At 36.2% G+C, this 15,780-nt stretch overlaps 1 protein-coding gene across 2 annotated transcripts; it reads right to left on the bottom strand.

Annotated features, from left to right (window-relative positions):
* Positions 1-74: 74 nt before the first annotated feature.
* Positions 75-14,494, bottom strand: mycbpap (mycbp associated protein). Of its 2 annotated transcripts, none has more exons than XM_077570987.1 (14): positions 14,403-14,494; positions 13,366-13,500; positions 13,170-13,288; positions 12,845-13,028; positions 12,539-12,654; positions 12,259-12,409; positions 11,587-11,699; positions 8,417-8,538; positions 6,104-6,212; positions 5,825-6,017; positions 5,556-5,743; positions 4,104-4,214; positions 2,409-2,504; positions 75-1,579 (listed from the first exon to the last, which is right to left on the bottom strand). In XM_077570987.1, the coding sequence occupies exons 2-14, from the start codon at positions 13,457-13,459 to the stop codon at positions 1,448-1,450; spliced, it is 1,728 nt and encodes a 575-aa protein (XP_077427113.1). In that variant the 5' UTR covers positions 13,460-13,500; positions 14,403-14,494; the 3' UTR covers positions 75-1,447. The 2 variants fall into 2 exon arrangements, with proteins under 2 accessions (XP_077427113.1, XP_077427114.1); XM_077570988.1 differs by having other exon boundaries at positions 14,237-14,448.
* Positions 14,495-15,780: the final 1,286 nt, after the last annotated feature.

The raw sequence follows: 15,780 nt of genomic DNA, 5'->3' as shown, positions 1-15,780 counted from the left end.
TTTGTGCAGCGTCAGCGGTGCACCCACAGTCGTGACTGTTGCGTGGATGAATGAGTCAGGATTCACCAGGATCATCGCTGGGAGAACTTCGGGTTTTATTAACACAATACAGGATGCTCTGATTAGACACACGGTCTGAATATACTGTATGTATGTATGTAAACTTTCACAATTTAACAGGAAACTACTGTGATTAAAGAAATGGATGATATATCAAGGATTGGTGATGATATCCCACCCATAAAAAATGCTAATCAGGCTTGAAACTAATAGTGATTAGATTGAATGGATCAAAACATTTATTTATTCAAGCTTTCAGTGGCTTAAAAATTGTGTTGATTAAATATACAGTTGATATAAAAAAAAGTCTACACACCCTTGTTCAAAATGGGAACAAATCGATCTATAGCATTCTGACTTACAATACATTTGAAAAACATTTTAACAAGATGGTAACTAAAAATGTGGTTGCACAAGTGTGCACACCCACAATATTAGTCACACTGAAACTCATGTTAGCTGGGAGTCAATGTAATGGTCTCGTTATTGCAGTCCAACCTACACCTCATCGGGCTACGACCTCGTGCTGTCACCTTGACGCTTGGAAGTTGAGCTCTCTGACCACTAAGCTAAAAGCTCGGGCTGCTAACTCAGCTGCTTAAGTATCAGGGGAAGGTTACAAAAGTATTTTCAAAGCATTAAATATACCATAGAATTTGATGAAGAGGAAAAAAAATAGTCAGGGAGACTTTAAAGCACATTGAAGGAGCGGCAGGAATTTCTGGCAAACATTGGCTGTTAAGTAGGCCCTCATGTGACAACAATCTTCCATCTTCATACTGTATGGACTATGGTGTATGAGGGGTAAGACAGAAGCCTGGTTACAAATTGCAAAAACACTTGAAATCTCCCAAATCTCCAAAACATGTGTTATCATCCAATGAAACCAATTTAAGTCACAGTTAAAAAAATAAACAATGTTTGGCTCAAAAATCTGTCAACAGGGATGTGCATCATGTTTTGGGGCTGTTTTTCTTCAGCTCGAACATGGGGCGGGGCCATTGTCAAGGTGGAGGAAATATTTCAAACAGCAAACCTTCAAGCTTCTGCTAGAAAGATAAAAATGTCAGCAAAAACCTACTGGAACAACTTTATTCAGGGGTTAATCAGAGGCACTTTAAATGGTGGCAGGTATGTCCTGACTTCCATGTAATATTTTGAATGTGAATTTTGAACGCTGCCACATCGCCAGAGATGAGAGCACGTTCACAATTGGGAGCCATGTTTATTCTTACTGCTCCTGTCTCAAAAAATATTATAAATAAAATATTTTTTTTCAACAGAGTTGTACAGGTCGCAATGGCGGCAATTTTTCTGGCAACAGGGATGTAAAGACTTTAATCCACTTGTATCATTTGTTTTAACAGTGTTCTGATGATTCATCCATTCACTCATTCATCTGTATTATTTTGTTTTCTGTATTGTTTTGCGTGTCATCACAGTTCGTGTCTTGCTCATCATCATTGAGCTTATCCATCGAAGCAAGCCGACTGTCCATTTCGTCATCCTGAGGATAATCCTGTCAAAAAAATGAATATTCATGAAGATTGACTGAATACAGAACAGTTTCAAACTGTAGAGATCTTACGTGACTTAATATTGTTTTTACATACATTTTGTCACACACAGGAATGCTTACTAAATTATCCACGCTGCATTTTTTCAAACTATAATCTAAAATAGCTGTCCAGCGTTGTGTGTATATTCGTATTTCAAATAAATGTTATCATAGCTGGGAACTTTAATTAGATTACTTCCACCTATAATATATTATTTTTATGTTGTTAATAGTGCTGTTTGAGGCAATGAAAGATGTGAATCACTATCTCCTATGCTTCTGATCAATGCAGATGCACATTTCTAGTGTTCCGTTACCATGGTACTCGAAAGTAGTGGGATTCAGATGTTAGAAAGAGGAGAAATACACTAAGCATAAAATTGTTGACATTGGACCAAAACCTTCTGTGCCAAAATTTGGTTGATCTAATATTTTATTTACAAGTCTTGTCTACATGTTTGTGTTCTTATTACATATTAAAAGACCAACCTAAAGTGTTGAAAATGGCCTGTTCTCTTTGACGGTGCCATGTTCTTGGTTGAACATGCCTATTTGTTTGTGTGATGGTTTTGGAGGTACAAGAATTGTACCTATGTTTCACTCTAAACATTAGATACATTTATATTCAAAGAGACCCATCATATCACACACCCAGATGCTCATTATGTCACCACGTAAACCACCACTATCACATCTTCAATGCTTTCACATTCAAAGATACCACAGCAACCATAAAGAGGATGTGAAAATGTGTTACTGCAGCGCATTATCACATAATGTTTCTTTCTACCTGTTTGTTTGGGTCAGAGAGGTCCCAGATGTGTTCTGGATTCATTTCTTGTAAAAGCTTGTTTAGGTCCTCCTCTGACTGATCAAGGTACTGCAACTAAACACAAGGATAGATAAAACGTTTATTATAGGCGTGTTTCACAACCTTTATTTAGGCAAGGCACTTATTTTACATAAGCAGGGTTCAACATTAACGGTGACCAGGTGGCCCGGAGACAATGTGCCGCTGTGTTGGGGCACTAACTACAGTGACAGGCTGTTTAACCACACACAAAAAAAAGTGCACTTATGAATTTGGACCAAAAGTGTTTTATCACCAAAAAAAACCTGGCTGAAATAGTAATATAATATAATATAATATAATATAATATAATTAGAGGTGTCAAATGATTAAAAATTTACCAGATTAATCACATTTTAGAATTTTGATTAATCACGATTAATCACTTAATTGAAAAAGGGTTTTACCAACATTTTTTGCCCGCCAAATTTGTAGAGCTCCTGTTATGTGTTAATTCTTTCTACATTTAATGTGTTAACATTTTTTGATCCACTGCACACTCTCATTCTTCTCTTTTTCTAATCAGTTAATTACTTGCATAATTAAAGATAAAAAAAAATGACCCCAATATTTTGACTAAACAATTATTCTCAATGTCCTCTGCGGTCAAAATTAATAGTGTGATTAATCTACGTTAATACATGATTAATGTGATATTTTTTTGTAATTACCGGTAATTAATTAGTTAACGCTTTAATTTTGACAGAACTAAATATAATATAATATAATATAATATACTGCGATTGGCTGGCAACCAGTTCAGGGTGTACCCCGCCTACTGCCCGAAGCCAGCTGGGATAGGCTCCAGCACCCCCGCGACCCTTGTGAGGAAAAGCGGTTAAGAAAATGGATGCATGGATAATATAATATAATATAATATAATATAATGTCACCCTCTTAAAATAATTGCCTATGTTATTTTTCTTGCAAAAATTATTATTTTCCCCTAAATTTTCTCCTCATGATGCAAATGGTCAATTTTTTTGTGTTTCCTGAAAAATCAGAAAAATGACATAGGCAATTATTTTAAGAGGGTGACATTATATTATATTATATTATATTATATTATATTATATTATATTATATTATATTATATTATATTATATTATATTATATTATAACGACACCTTCTTAAAATAATTGCCTATGTTATTTTTCTTGCAAAAATTATTATTTTCCCCTAAATTTTCTCCTCATGATGCAAATGGTTAATTTTTTTGTGTTTCCTGAAAAATCTGAAAAATGACATAGGCAATTATTTTAAGAAGGTGTCGTTATAATATAATATAATATAATATAATATAATATAATATAATATAATATAATATAATAAAATATAATATAATATAATATAATATAATATAATATAATATCATATAACAAATCAGTAATCTCCATTCATGATGGATTTCCTTGTCTGTTAGTAATTAGGTCAACGGGGGTTTTAAGACTCTTGGCTATGTCCTATATTCCTTTGAACAATTTAATCAACCTTTCAATCGACCCAGTTAGGTAACATGTTCAAATAACTCTTTTTATAGTGTAGAGGCAATAGTGAGTAAATCAAGATGATCAGATATGCACTAATAAATGGTGAAATATGGAATGACTAAAGTGAAGTGTCCGATTTCATACCGTGTATGGCTCTGCAGGAGAGTTGCATCTTTCTGGAGTCTGAATTCCTCGCAGTAACTCGTACACAATCATTCGGCAGGTTTCCAGTCTAGCTGTCTCTTCCAGCTTTGTCTGTAGACACACCAACCAAAAATAGTTTGTTTTTTTACATTCTGTTTCTTCTCAGACACTAGTGGTTGGACACAGCATAAAAAACAAAAAACGGTTTCTCAGTGTCATTTAGAAAAAATGTTTCTCTACATTATTGTAACTGGAAAGTCTGTTCAGTGTAATGCAAACAAAATACGCAAAACTCACTCTTGAGTCAATAATTATCACCTCCATTGCGGTAGATAAGATACACATCCGACAAGTTTTGTTCTCACAAAGTGATGGCGAGGAAAGAGGAAGAAACCATGCTAATTGCTAAGCTAACCTAAGACTGACAAAGCTAGTGCGTTTAACACCAAAAAACACGGATGGGGTGATTGAGTCCACTTTTTACAGACATCTGGCTGGAGCAGACGTTAAAGCAGAAAACATCCAACTTTAAACAACAAAATAGCAGGCAAATTAATTAATTAGGTGCCTTGACTCCAGAAAAAAAGTCTACTTTACCGGAAAGACACGTGAATTATGCTACACTACACCGTATGTCAGCCAGGAGGAGACTTATAAGTATAAAAATATAATAAGGCATGGTTTGGAAAATGAATGAATAATAAGTTGTACAAAATATTTATAATATCAGTCATATTTTTCTTTACAATAGAATTCTTTGTGTTTTGAATTTGACTTTTGAGGTCTGCCCAACAAATGCTCTCAAATTACATTACAGTACTTTTTAATAAAAAAATAAAAATCAATTTTAGCTTTGCTTCTAGACAAGAATATACAGTTTGCTGTTTTACACAATGTGAATTTAAGAAATAAAAACTCTTGATTATATATAAACCCTTGTTTTAGATGCTTGGAAACGTGCGGGGGAAAAAATGCTCCACAAAATTAGAAAGTTGTTCCTCAAATGAAGCCATTCATTTGCAAAAATATTCCATAATGAAAAAAATATATATTTCAAGGCTTGCTCTGTAAAGAATGACAAAAAGTACTGCGGGTTACTGAGGGAGTTGTGACCATCTCCATGTACATAACCCATATGACTATTATACTGCCCCCGGGTGGTGGAAGTGTGCACACCAGAAGGAGCAACACGACGTCCATTGGAATGAAACAGAAACTGTTAAATTTTTTATGTTTTATTTAATTAATTAGGTCACTACTGTATGTTTTTTTTAAGTACCGAGCTATTTTCCTTGTAACAAATAACATAAAATTTGTGTTTTTGTTGTTTTTGCAAAGTTTTGCGTGTCATCAGATTAATGGCATTCCCATTCATTTCAATGGAGTTACAAGTGCGGTCATGGAAGAAATTAAACTATATGTCACAAGATGCAATGCTGGAGTGTATCGCACCTCTATGAATTGCCTCTGTCTTGCGGTCGTGTCCTGGAACTGGGAAACCCCCTTCAATGTGACCTGAATCGAGGCTCCCTGCAGCAGCAAAGGGTGCGTCTTGAGATGCCATTGCTCAGTTAAAATGCCTGGCCTGGCTGATTTAAATATAAACTCCACTTGCTGGGTCTCGCCAGGATAGATGACACCTGTTTGGAGGAGGAGCACGATGACAAGTATGACGTGACGATGCTGGCAGTCGTTTGGTTTGTTTGTGTTGTCGTCTATACCTGAGGAGGTGTTGAAGTAGAAGTGCGGGCAGCTTGATTGTGACTGCAGGTTTGAGAAGTTTTGTGGCAGGGGAAGCTGCTGCCAGCTGAAGAGGAGGGTCGTGCTGCCCACATTTGATATCTCCAAGCGAGACGAGACTCGTTGTCCAACAAGAGTCTCAAGTAACAATGTAGTGCTGATTCCTATCGTTCCCTGGACAACGCGCGAAGTATTTGAAGAAAGGAGGAGACATTTGGCAGAAATGCCAATATACTCACCATACTTCAGCCATTCTGTACCTGCTGAGTAGGAGAGTTTCCAGTCCAGCTAGCAAGCTGGCCAGCGAACCTCATAGCAGGAATGAGGAGAGTATTCGATTGGCCATCATTATTTTGTGCCAGTGGGTCACTGTGGAAGAAAATAAAATGATGATGATTTTTTTTTTTTTTTAAGCTGGTGATCATTATTATATTATTTTTACCAAATTTTTGGTCTCACCCCGCAATGTGAGAAGAGAGCTACAAACTACAGGACTATTTGCTTCTATTATTATTTGCTTGAAAATTTGCTTCTAAATAATTCTGATGATACATTGATTTTATATTGTAGTAAGGGAAAACACATCTCTGTCACGACATAGCCTGCTTTAGTAATCTATATTGTAGATGCTGATATAGATTCTATAATCAGCACCAGTGCTGTCACTATTGAATATTTTTAGAATCAATTAATCGATCGTTTATTCAATCGATTAATCAACTAATTGGATTCATTTTAATTTTGCATTATTGTGTATTACAAAAGCATTGTTTCCTTGATTACTTAGTATTCGTATAGCTATTGAAAAAAAAGGGGGGGGGATTGATGTTGTACTATGTTACCTGACTACAGAAATCAGTGAACAATTGCTGAAAATAGGTTGAAATCAGAGGTTTTGGACCATTTTCAATTAAAATATGGCTCCAAACGATTACTCTATTATTATAATAGTTGTTGATCAATTTGATAATCCATTACTTGTCAATTAAATGATTAATTTTGACAGCTCTACACTGAAAAACGTGTTTGGTTGGACTAAACTAAAAAAAAAAATGCTGTAATTTGTTACAGCTAATTTTTTTTAAATTTTTTCTTGTTATGTTCATGATTTGGTTGAAAGCATCATTTTCAATTTAATATAAATAATTACATTTACCTTTCCCAAACCAACAAAGTAACTTTTTACTTTGGATTAAACTAATTAAAGCCAATTTTATTACTTTACCCCAAATCAAATTTCTGATTCAGTATGAAATTTGCGGGGTACAACCTGAGCTGGTTGCAATTGTAGGCCACACACAAATGAACAAAACATTCACAACCACATCAAGGGACAGTTTAGTGTTCAATTAGCATACAGGGCACAGGGAGAACATGGAAGCTCTACACATGAAGGCTGGAGGCTGTATTTGAACCCTGGACTGCTGAACTGTGAGGCAGACGTTCTTAGCAGTGGGCCACCAAGCCTGCTAACTTCAAGCTAATTGAAATTTGCAGTCAAATAACCCATTAAAAACAGAAAACTGTTCCTATAAAAAGTTTTTTTAAATTAAAAAAATAAACGTTTTTTTTAATTGAAAAAAAGCTAGAGCTGTAAAAATTTAGTTGTTCTTGTCTGTCTTGAATTCTCATATGTATTAGTTAAAAATGTCAAATTTTACACACATAGGGCTAAATGAAAAACTTTTTTTTTAACCTGCAAAAAATGTGTTGTTTGTGCCCCCACTAGTCAGCCCAAAAAAAAAAAAAAAGATTATAAGTTAAGACTCATGTAATTCTACAAAAGACTGCACAAGTTTGAAAATACTCACGATAAACAAGATCTTTTAGGGACAGTTTTCCTGTTTTTACTGGCATTTTGTTATTTGATTGCAAATATGTCTTTGCTTTAAACACAAACTCAGCCAGCTTGGCGGCCCACTGGTAAGCATACCCGCCTCACGATTCAGCAGTCCAGGGTTCAAATCTAGCCTCCAGCCTTCCCACGTGGCACTTCCATGTTCTACAGGTTCCTGCGTGGGCATTCCCCAGGCACTTCAGTTTACTCCCACATCTCAAAAACATGCATGGTTGGTTAGTTGAACACTAAATTGTGTGCCCTACAATTGTCTGGCAACCACCTCAGGTTGAACCCCACAGACTTTGTTCATACTGAATCAGAAATTTGAGGTAAAGTAATAAAATTGGCTTGAATTAGTTTATTCCAAAATAAAAAGTTACTTGGATGTAACTTTTTTTTATTTGACTTGGGAAAAATTCATGTATTTGATTTATATTAATTGAAAATGATGCTTTCAACCAAATCGTGAATATAACGAGAGAAAAAAATAATTGGCTGTAACAAATTACTTTTTTTTTCTTTTTTTCTTAGTTTAGTCCAATTTTCAGTGTTTGTGCACCCTAAGGCTTATTTAGCTTCAGATCATGAAAAGAAGCCAAAGTTATTTCAGAGACAACTGTTGTTCTATCTTTAAAGGAAGGGTACCAACAACAATGGACACATTTCAACGTATTCTGTTCAATTGTTATATGTACATTGGGATTGTCCCACAGTTCCACTACACGTGACTCACACATTCTCATGATCCATCTCCAAACGGTGCTTGTTCATACACTCTTCCTCTTCCAAGAAAACATCGTGGCGCTCTTTAAAAGCAGGTTTGCTCGAGCCAATCACCTCCAGTTTGTTGAGATCCTTAAATTCAAGTGGCACATTGTGGTTATTGTATCACATATGTTATGTTATATCACACCTTGTTTTAGTTTTTTAAGTCGCATTATGTTGTCTTTGTATAAAGGATGTGCATCCTATTCATTTTCCTCCAGTCGGGCACAGAAAACACTCAGCTTTCTGAAACCCTTTCAACTCACGTTAAACTTTCTCATTTCCTTTGTAGTTTTATAACTGCACACTATTGTTTGAACAATAGTTTCTGAAGGGATTTTATTGCGGGGGAAAACACAATGTTAAATCCAAGTACAATCTTGTTTTCACCTCATGCAGTTCTCCTATTTTAAGCCTCGGGTCACATTAGAGGTTCAATACATTTTGATGGTGTGGTCTTTTCATGTTCCGATCATTTTTCAGGTTCTCCGCAATTAAATGGATGGCACATCTTGCTATCATTTTCTGCTTATTTTAACAACAACACAAATAATTGAAAATGGTGGAATATGAATAAATTAGTCCATAATAAGCATCTGGCACTTTAGAGTAATTGGGAACTGATTGCCCGTGCTGATATAGTAATTATAATGCAGAACATTAATGTTCTGATACTTCATGAATCTCAGCTGTGGGCTAAACTGCATAATATGGCCAATCAACATATAACCTATTTCACATTTTGGACATTCCCTTCTGTCTCATCCAAATTAATTCAGCTACACTATAAGGACAAAAGTACAGGGACGCCTGCACATAACATAAACAGAAAGTAAAAAAATAAATAAATAAATATCTGCAGTATTGCTGGTTCCCCATTTATAGCTACAATAGCATCCAGTCTCCTGTAAAGACCTTCTAGAAGATGTGGCTGGGAAATTTTTGTCCATTCACTTAGAAGGACATGAGGTGAAAGTCCTGATTGTGGGCCGGAGCCTGATTACTCATAATCTCTGCTCTAGTTGATTCAAATGTTTATTTACAGGTCTTTTATTTTTCCAACATGAAACCTACAAATGTTAATTTTGGTAGCTAGGACGGACGGTCGGGTACTGCATTGACATTTCAAAAGACTGGACATTTTTTTGAAACACCCTGTACATTAAAAAACTACTTTGTGTAATGCAAAGACATGCATTTTGCCAGACACATTCTCTACCCCCAGAATAAAAATATTAAAACACGACTAAATAGTAAAACAAAAAAACAAATTTCCTAGTATAACAGCCACAACCTCGAGGTGCTACTGTTTAGTCTACTAGTCCAGGGATAAAAAAAAAAAATGTCCTTGAGGTGATTGTTGCTTGCCTTGATGCAAAAAAAATATTTTCCTTAAAAAAAAAAACTTAAAAAAAACTGTGACAAGGTTGAGGACAGGGTTCTCACATTCATTCACACCAGTGTTAGTATAGTTTTGGAATTTTCATTTTAGTTAGTTTTATTTTGTTTTGAGTTTTTATTTTATTTAGTTAGTTTTAATTAGTTTTTTCAGGGCGGTTCTGTTAGTTTTTTTTATTAGTTTTAGTTATTTAAAAACTGCTTGGTTTTAGTTAGTTTCAGTATTTTTTTTTCTTTTTTTAATGCTTATTACTTGTGCGCAATATTTAATGAACACCATGGTCAAACGGAAAAAGTAACTCATTTCTAACCCATTGTTGCATTTTGGCCGAGTTAAATGAAAAGCAGGCGAGGCGAGCCATTGGAGACGAAAGTCAAGACAATAAAAAAATTGTCGCCTAGGAGCCGCATCATACTGAAAGTGCTTTTCTATTGGTTGCTGCTAGATGACGTCACCTTTGTGTGACACACTTGCAAAAAATATCATCCCCAAAGACTCGTGCATTAAATTAATTACCAAAGACTAAGACAAAGGAAAATTTCCCTATAATTATAGTTAGTTTTAGTTAGCTTTGTAAACATAAAATGTAGTTTCAGTTTTTTTTTTTTTTTTTTTTAAAGCATTTTCCTTTTCATTTTATTTAATTAACAAAATTGTTTTTTGAATTTTTGTTTTTTTGGTCCACACAAAACTAATGTAAGCCTTTATAGATGTTGCACTGGGGCAAAGACATGCTGGAACAGAAAGTGGTTCCTCAAACTGCTTGCGCAATGTTGGAAGCGCCCAACTATTTTTGTTATGCCAATTAAGATTCAGTGTGGCTTCTCACTGCTTACAATCACAAACTCGGATTAAAAGACACATTGATTGGAGGTGCGGCCCAATACATTTAATAATACACATTTTGTGGGATTGAGTACGTACATGCACGTGTGTTACTTAATCAGAAAATAAAACAGGACAGTGTGATCAAAAGATCAAGTTTGAACAGCAAACAGGGACAGAGTGTACACAGTGGGTGTGCAGTCTTGTATGAGTAGTAGTACAATGTTTGTGCTGAAATACAGGACGCACAAACAAAATATTTGGTCATATCTGATTCATGTGTACTGTTAGAGAACAGAAAGACTGTTGTAAATATGTGATGACAAAAATCATACAGTACAATTACAATGGACATTATGGCCCCATCAATAAAAGAAAGCTAATTCGGGTTACAAAAAATAAAATAAATGTATTTAGGCTGATTTAGACTCGTTATGCAGAGAAGACTCAAATTTATCAAAAAATATTTCATCTCTGTTGCGACTGAAATTGTCAGCGTGGTACCGACTTCACAAAATGTTTATTATAGGATTGTAGTTTCACTAATGAAGTGTGATTTGATTGCCACTTTGATTAAGTAGATCCAATTAATCTCTTGCGGTGTACCTGATGAACTATTACATAAGAAAAGCCCCGATGACATGTATTCAAAATAATCTCTGGATCGGATTTGAATGCAAATGTATTCAGTGAACTTGAACATTTTGTGTCAGTTCTGTGCTTAAGTTTCACTAAAATGTCTTGGTGACTTTAGTAACATCACTTTAAATCACAAACATTAAAGTTGCAATTAAGTATAAATGAAAACATCATATCACAGGAGCAAATTGCATAGGTACTGTATATTATGATGAACCAGACAGACATGAATTAAACACATTCAGGGATAAATTGCATCAATTAATTTGCATTACCTTCTTGTTGATTTCCAAGCCTTGCAGGACCTCTTGAAGCGCACGTAGCTGCATGTCTTTATTTGGATCCAAAATCTGAGAAGCTGGAGGCAGCCTCTCAGCACAAGAGATTCCTAAGCATCACCCAGAAGGATTAAGAAGAATAATAATAATTAAAAAAGAACTTTGGCCAGGTATATTAATGCTCAGCATCTACTATGTGTATAGAATTTGGAAAGGAAGGTAGCAGATCCTTGGATTTCTACACACAGCTTGACAAATGTATAACTGCATCTTCAAATGTAGGTTTATGCCACAGTAGCCCCAAAATTAACAGCAACTACCTGAATCATTATTATATTTCTGTAATGGTTAATCCACTAATATGTAGAAGCTCTTTAACTGAGAAGTTATTTTTTAATATTGCAATGTTCAGCTTTCCCCATTAGGGGTCGCTAGAATCACTGCAGCAGGTCACCAGCATTATTCGTTTGTATCCGTTTTTACACAATATCCTGACTTCATAGTTTGTGTTTTTTTGTTGTAATCAGTTTTAGGATTGGCTGCGACTGTATTGGAGCATTGAAGCGCTGGCTGGGAATCAAACCCACGACTTCTCCATGAAAAGGAGCAGCATGGGCTATTATTGTTATCAATTTTCATTTGTATGTATGTGTGTGTGAGAGAGTCTACCAGCTTCTTGAAGTATGCTGTGTGGTTGTCCGATGATCGTGACAGTTTTCCGTATGCCTTGTTCCGTCTGCGTCAGAGTGGCTCTGATGCCACTTAATTCATTTCCATACCGTTGGGGTTGACTCCAAAATTCACTTCCCACACGGTTCCCCTATATGGCATTGAAGCAAAAACATGAGGTCGAAGATCTTATCTAGACAGTGAAAATAAATCTGGAGACGATAAGAATAGTGACATGATCCAACATATGCAGATGACAAAAGCTGAAACAGGAACATACATATCCTGACTGGATGAGCGGCAAGGTTCGACGTAGAAGTTCTCTCTGCTCCTGCAAGTCTTTGAAAGCGTAATCTTGATTCATCAGTAAGTTTTCGACTGGCCTGTGGAGGAGCCCTGGACACAGGTGGAATCAGCATTTTGTTTTGAGGCGTTAATTCGAGTGCTCTTGAAAAACAAGTTGTTGATTTACATATATGCTTAATATTGATCAAATGAGCTAGCTGATTAACTTTTCTCTGGCTGGATATTATTATACTTTTAAAATACAATTTCGCAATAGACTGCGTCTGGGTAATCAGCTCACCAGATAAGTTGTTCTGTTGTCGTTTGCGCTGCCTTATGTATTCATCCCAATGCTGTAGGGCATTTGCTTGAAAGTTTCTTTGGCCTAAAGGAACATCTCGCTGGTTCTGTACATCCTCATGAGGATGCATCCCGACGACCTGGGATGGAGGGTCTCTTCTTGAACTAGGTATTTGTCTAACCAACTGGAAGAAGTTCAAGATGAATACAAATATTTTTTTTAAACAAAAAATTGATTGATAATTTTAGAATAGTTAATGTGAAAAAGCGCAGTTGTATTTATACATTTACAAATTCAAGTTTGTAAAACATTTTAAACATTTCACCTCTGTCTCCCCTCTCATCTCCAGGTACTTTCTAAAGCCTTCCAAGCTACCCAGGATGCTGTGTGGAAGAAGCATCCCTCGGTCATCAAACTGAAACCGTTCAGATCCTAAAGACGTGCCTTTGGCAGAATGGACACAATTTCTCCATAAATACAAAACCCACGCTGAGAATTGTGACATTGTGAACAGAACACACCCAAATGAGCCACAGATTGAGAGCCAAGGCGTCGAATCGCTGGATGAGCATTTTTGTTCACATCCGCTGACTGAGTTTTGGGCGCATGAGCCATGAGCCCGTTGTCAGTTGCTTTTAACTAGCTGTTGTATGAATCTGCAATAGAAATCATAAATAGCAGTAAGCTAGATAAATGCCATTGGTTAGTGGAACATGCATTTCCTTGCACACGCTTTCCCGTTCAGCATGAGTGAGACGATCAACAAGCACATCTACATCTATTGTTGCATTTCAATTTTCTGAATGACGGCTGCACAGCTTTTAAGTTATCGCTTAGAAAATAAAATCAATGATTTAGTCAAAAGTGAGTGACAATCTGTCAGATACTTGGAAGAGATGTTCGTTTATGTACTTAAGTACCTGTATGGAAACTTTAACCTAAATTGCCCTTCTTTTCCAAAATTCAACAATAATGGTGTCAGTATTAAATTAATGTTAATCATTGTAAAGCTTATTTCATGTTTTTTCAGGCTAAATAATCCATTTTAGCATTTCGAAAATTCGGCCTATGTGACTTTTTTAGTTCAGTAGAAAGGTGCTTTATAAAGTTCAGGTCTACATAACATTGGGTTGAGGTACAGAAGCTCTCTGACACATCCAATATGGTGGATATGATGACGTAAAGCTGCAACGGTCCAACGTGCTCAATCACAGATACAGTACTGTAGAAACACAGTTAAGCAGTACAATATTCTCATTACGTCATTATTCTTTACTGCCACGCCGTTCGTTTCAATGGCGTCTTTTAATATTGAAACCAAATTTCCACCACATGAAGCAGATGTTTTAAGATTATTATGATAAATTTTACTAGATTAACCCACACGCTCACCTAAAATCTCCTATATTCTCTGAGACAAGCCAGCATTTCGCCGAAAAGGAACGTTAAAAGAAAAAGTTAACAAACCAATGTGCCGTCAATTACAATGGCATTCGCTACACAAACACAATTCACAGTTACATGCCCCTTTGCTCTAGAGCTTTTATCCCAAACAAACCTGGCGGTCGTCAGGCAGTGAGCTACAAACCTCCCGGTGTCATCAAATGCACTTGGCAACTGCGCACACGTGGTTACCGTAATGCTTAGTGCTGCAGTACAGCTACATTTGGCCACGTCATTAGGAATAAGAGCGGGTGTGAAGACAGAAGAGAACCCATACAGTGCTAACGCAGACAGTAGGCGGCCATGCATTTGGTAATGGTCCATGGGCCATCTCTTATGGAAAAGTCATCAATACTTTGCAAAAACACATTTTAACAGCACACGTATGTGCCTGCACGCAAAGGCCTAGGCCAGAATTAATATTTATGATAAAATAAAAATACAAAACACACAATACTCACCAGAGATGCAGAGTTAAATGTACTAATATGTGCAGATCACAAAGATGTGCTTTTATTTATTTATTTTTTGCTGGTCGAAGCTGGCTGTAACAAATTTTGCTCCGAGAATCCAATATCAACTTGCAGGCCCTGTGTGGATGAATTTGAAATATTGATTAAAGAAACAGTCCCATTACTAATAGTTTAAATTACATTGGCCATCACTATTGACTTTTGTCAACTTGAAGGCCCTGGGCAGATTAGACATGACAGTACATAGAGCTGCTTCTTAATAGACAAAAAAGTATACATGTGTGTAGAATTTAGTGCCATCTAGTGGTGAACTAATAATTCATTCAGTTTCATTTCATTTTCAAGCCCAATGCTAATTTCAATAATAAAAAAAAAAATGTTGTATCACATCAATGTAATTTAAAAAAAATATATATATATAATCGTAGGTTTAGCATTCACTTATACTATAAGAGGCTGACATGTTTCGCGACTATCAATCTGCTACAGATACCTGATGGGGTCATGCCATGGAGAAGAACTTTGCAAACGTAGCTAGCGTCTGATGGAGCTTGCAGCTAGTGTCGGAAACAATGAGTCGACCACCACATAAATCACAGCTGGATCTTGCAGGTGGTTTTTGCTGAGTCCCGTGATTTGGGCGCCCACCACTTGTCTCCTGCTGCTTTGCTCTCACTACCTGTTGTTAGCTTCTCCCACTAGCCGCTCTTTTTTTTCTTCTTTTTCTTTTTTGAAAGCTCAGTGTTATTAATTCGGCCGCCTTTCCGAGTCAACATCCCATCATCATCGCTCTCCTTTTTTTTGTGCTCTTTAATTCACATCTTTGAAACCAGTTAAAAATCCAAGAGCCTTCACCATCACCGGTTACATCAGAATCCCATCAGAATCATGAAGTTGCCAGGAGACCAGAGGAAGGATAGCCACTCTTGCTATTCTCTCCAGCTAGCCTCTAGCTCCTGCCGGCTGTACTGACTACCCACTCACTCCAAATAATAATTGGTAGTAGGCTTGGGAAGTGTG

The sequence above is a fragment of the Vanacampus margaritifer genome, chromosome 7 (assembly GCF_051991255.1).
Source record: "Vanacampus margaritifer isolate UIUO_Vmar chromosome 7, RoL_Vmar_1.0, whole genome shotgun sequence".
Lineage (NCBI taxonomy): Eukaryota > Metazoa > Chordata > Actinopteri > Syngnathiformes > Syngnathidae > Vanacampus > Vanacampus margaritifer.
Note: the sequence above shows the minus strand (reverse complement) of the source record. Positions and strands in the feature narration are given on the sequence as shown.

What these genes read in the sequence shown, in the direction of transcription:
- mycbpap (XM_077570987.1), bottom strand. Translation starts at nt 13,459, where the DNA reads ATGGCTCATGCGCCCAAAACTCAGTCAGCGGATGTGAACAAAAATGCT. An exon ending in TCAATCTGTGGCTCATTTGG is followed by an intron (nt 13,289 to 13,365) that starts GTGTGTTCTGTT and finishes ATTCTGCCAAAG; the next exon opens with GCACGTCTTTAGGATCTGAA. An exon ending in GAAACTCTCCTACTCAGCAG is followed by an intron (nt 6,018 to 6,103) that starts GTACAGAATGGC and finishes CGCGTTGTCCAG; the next exon opens with GGAACGATAGGAATCAGCAC.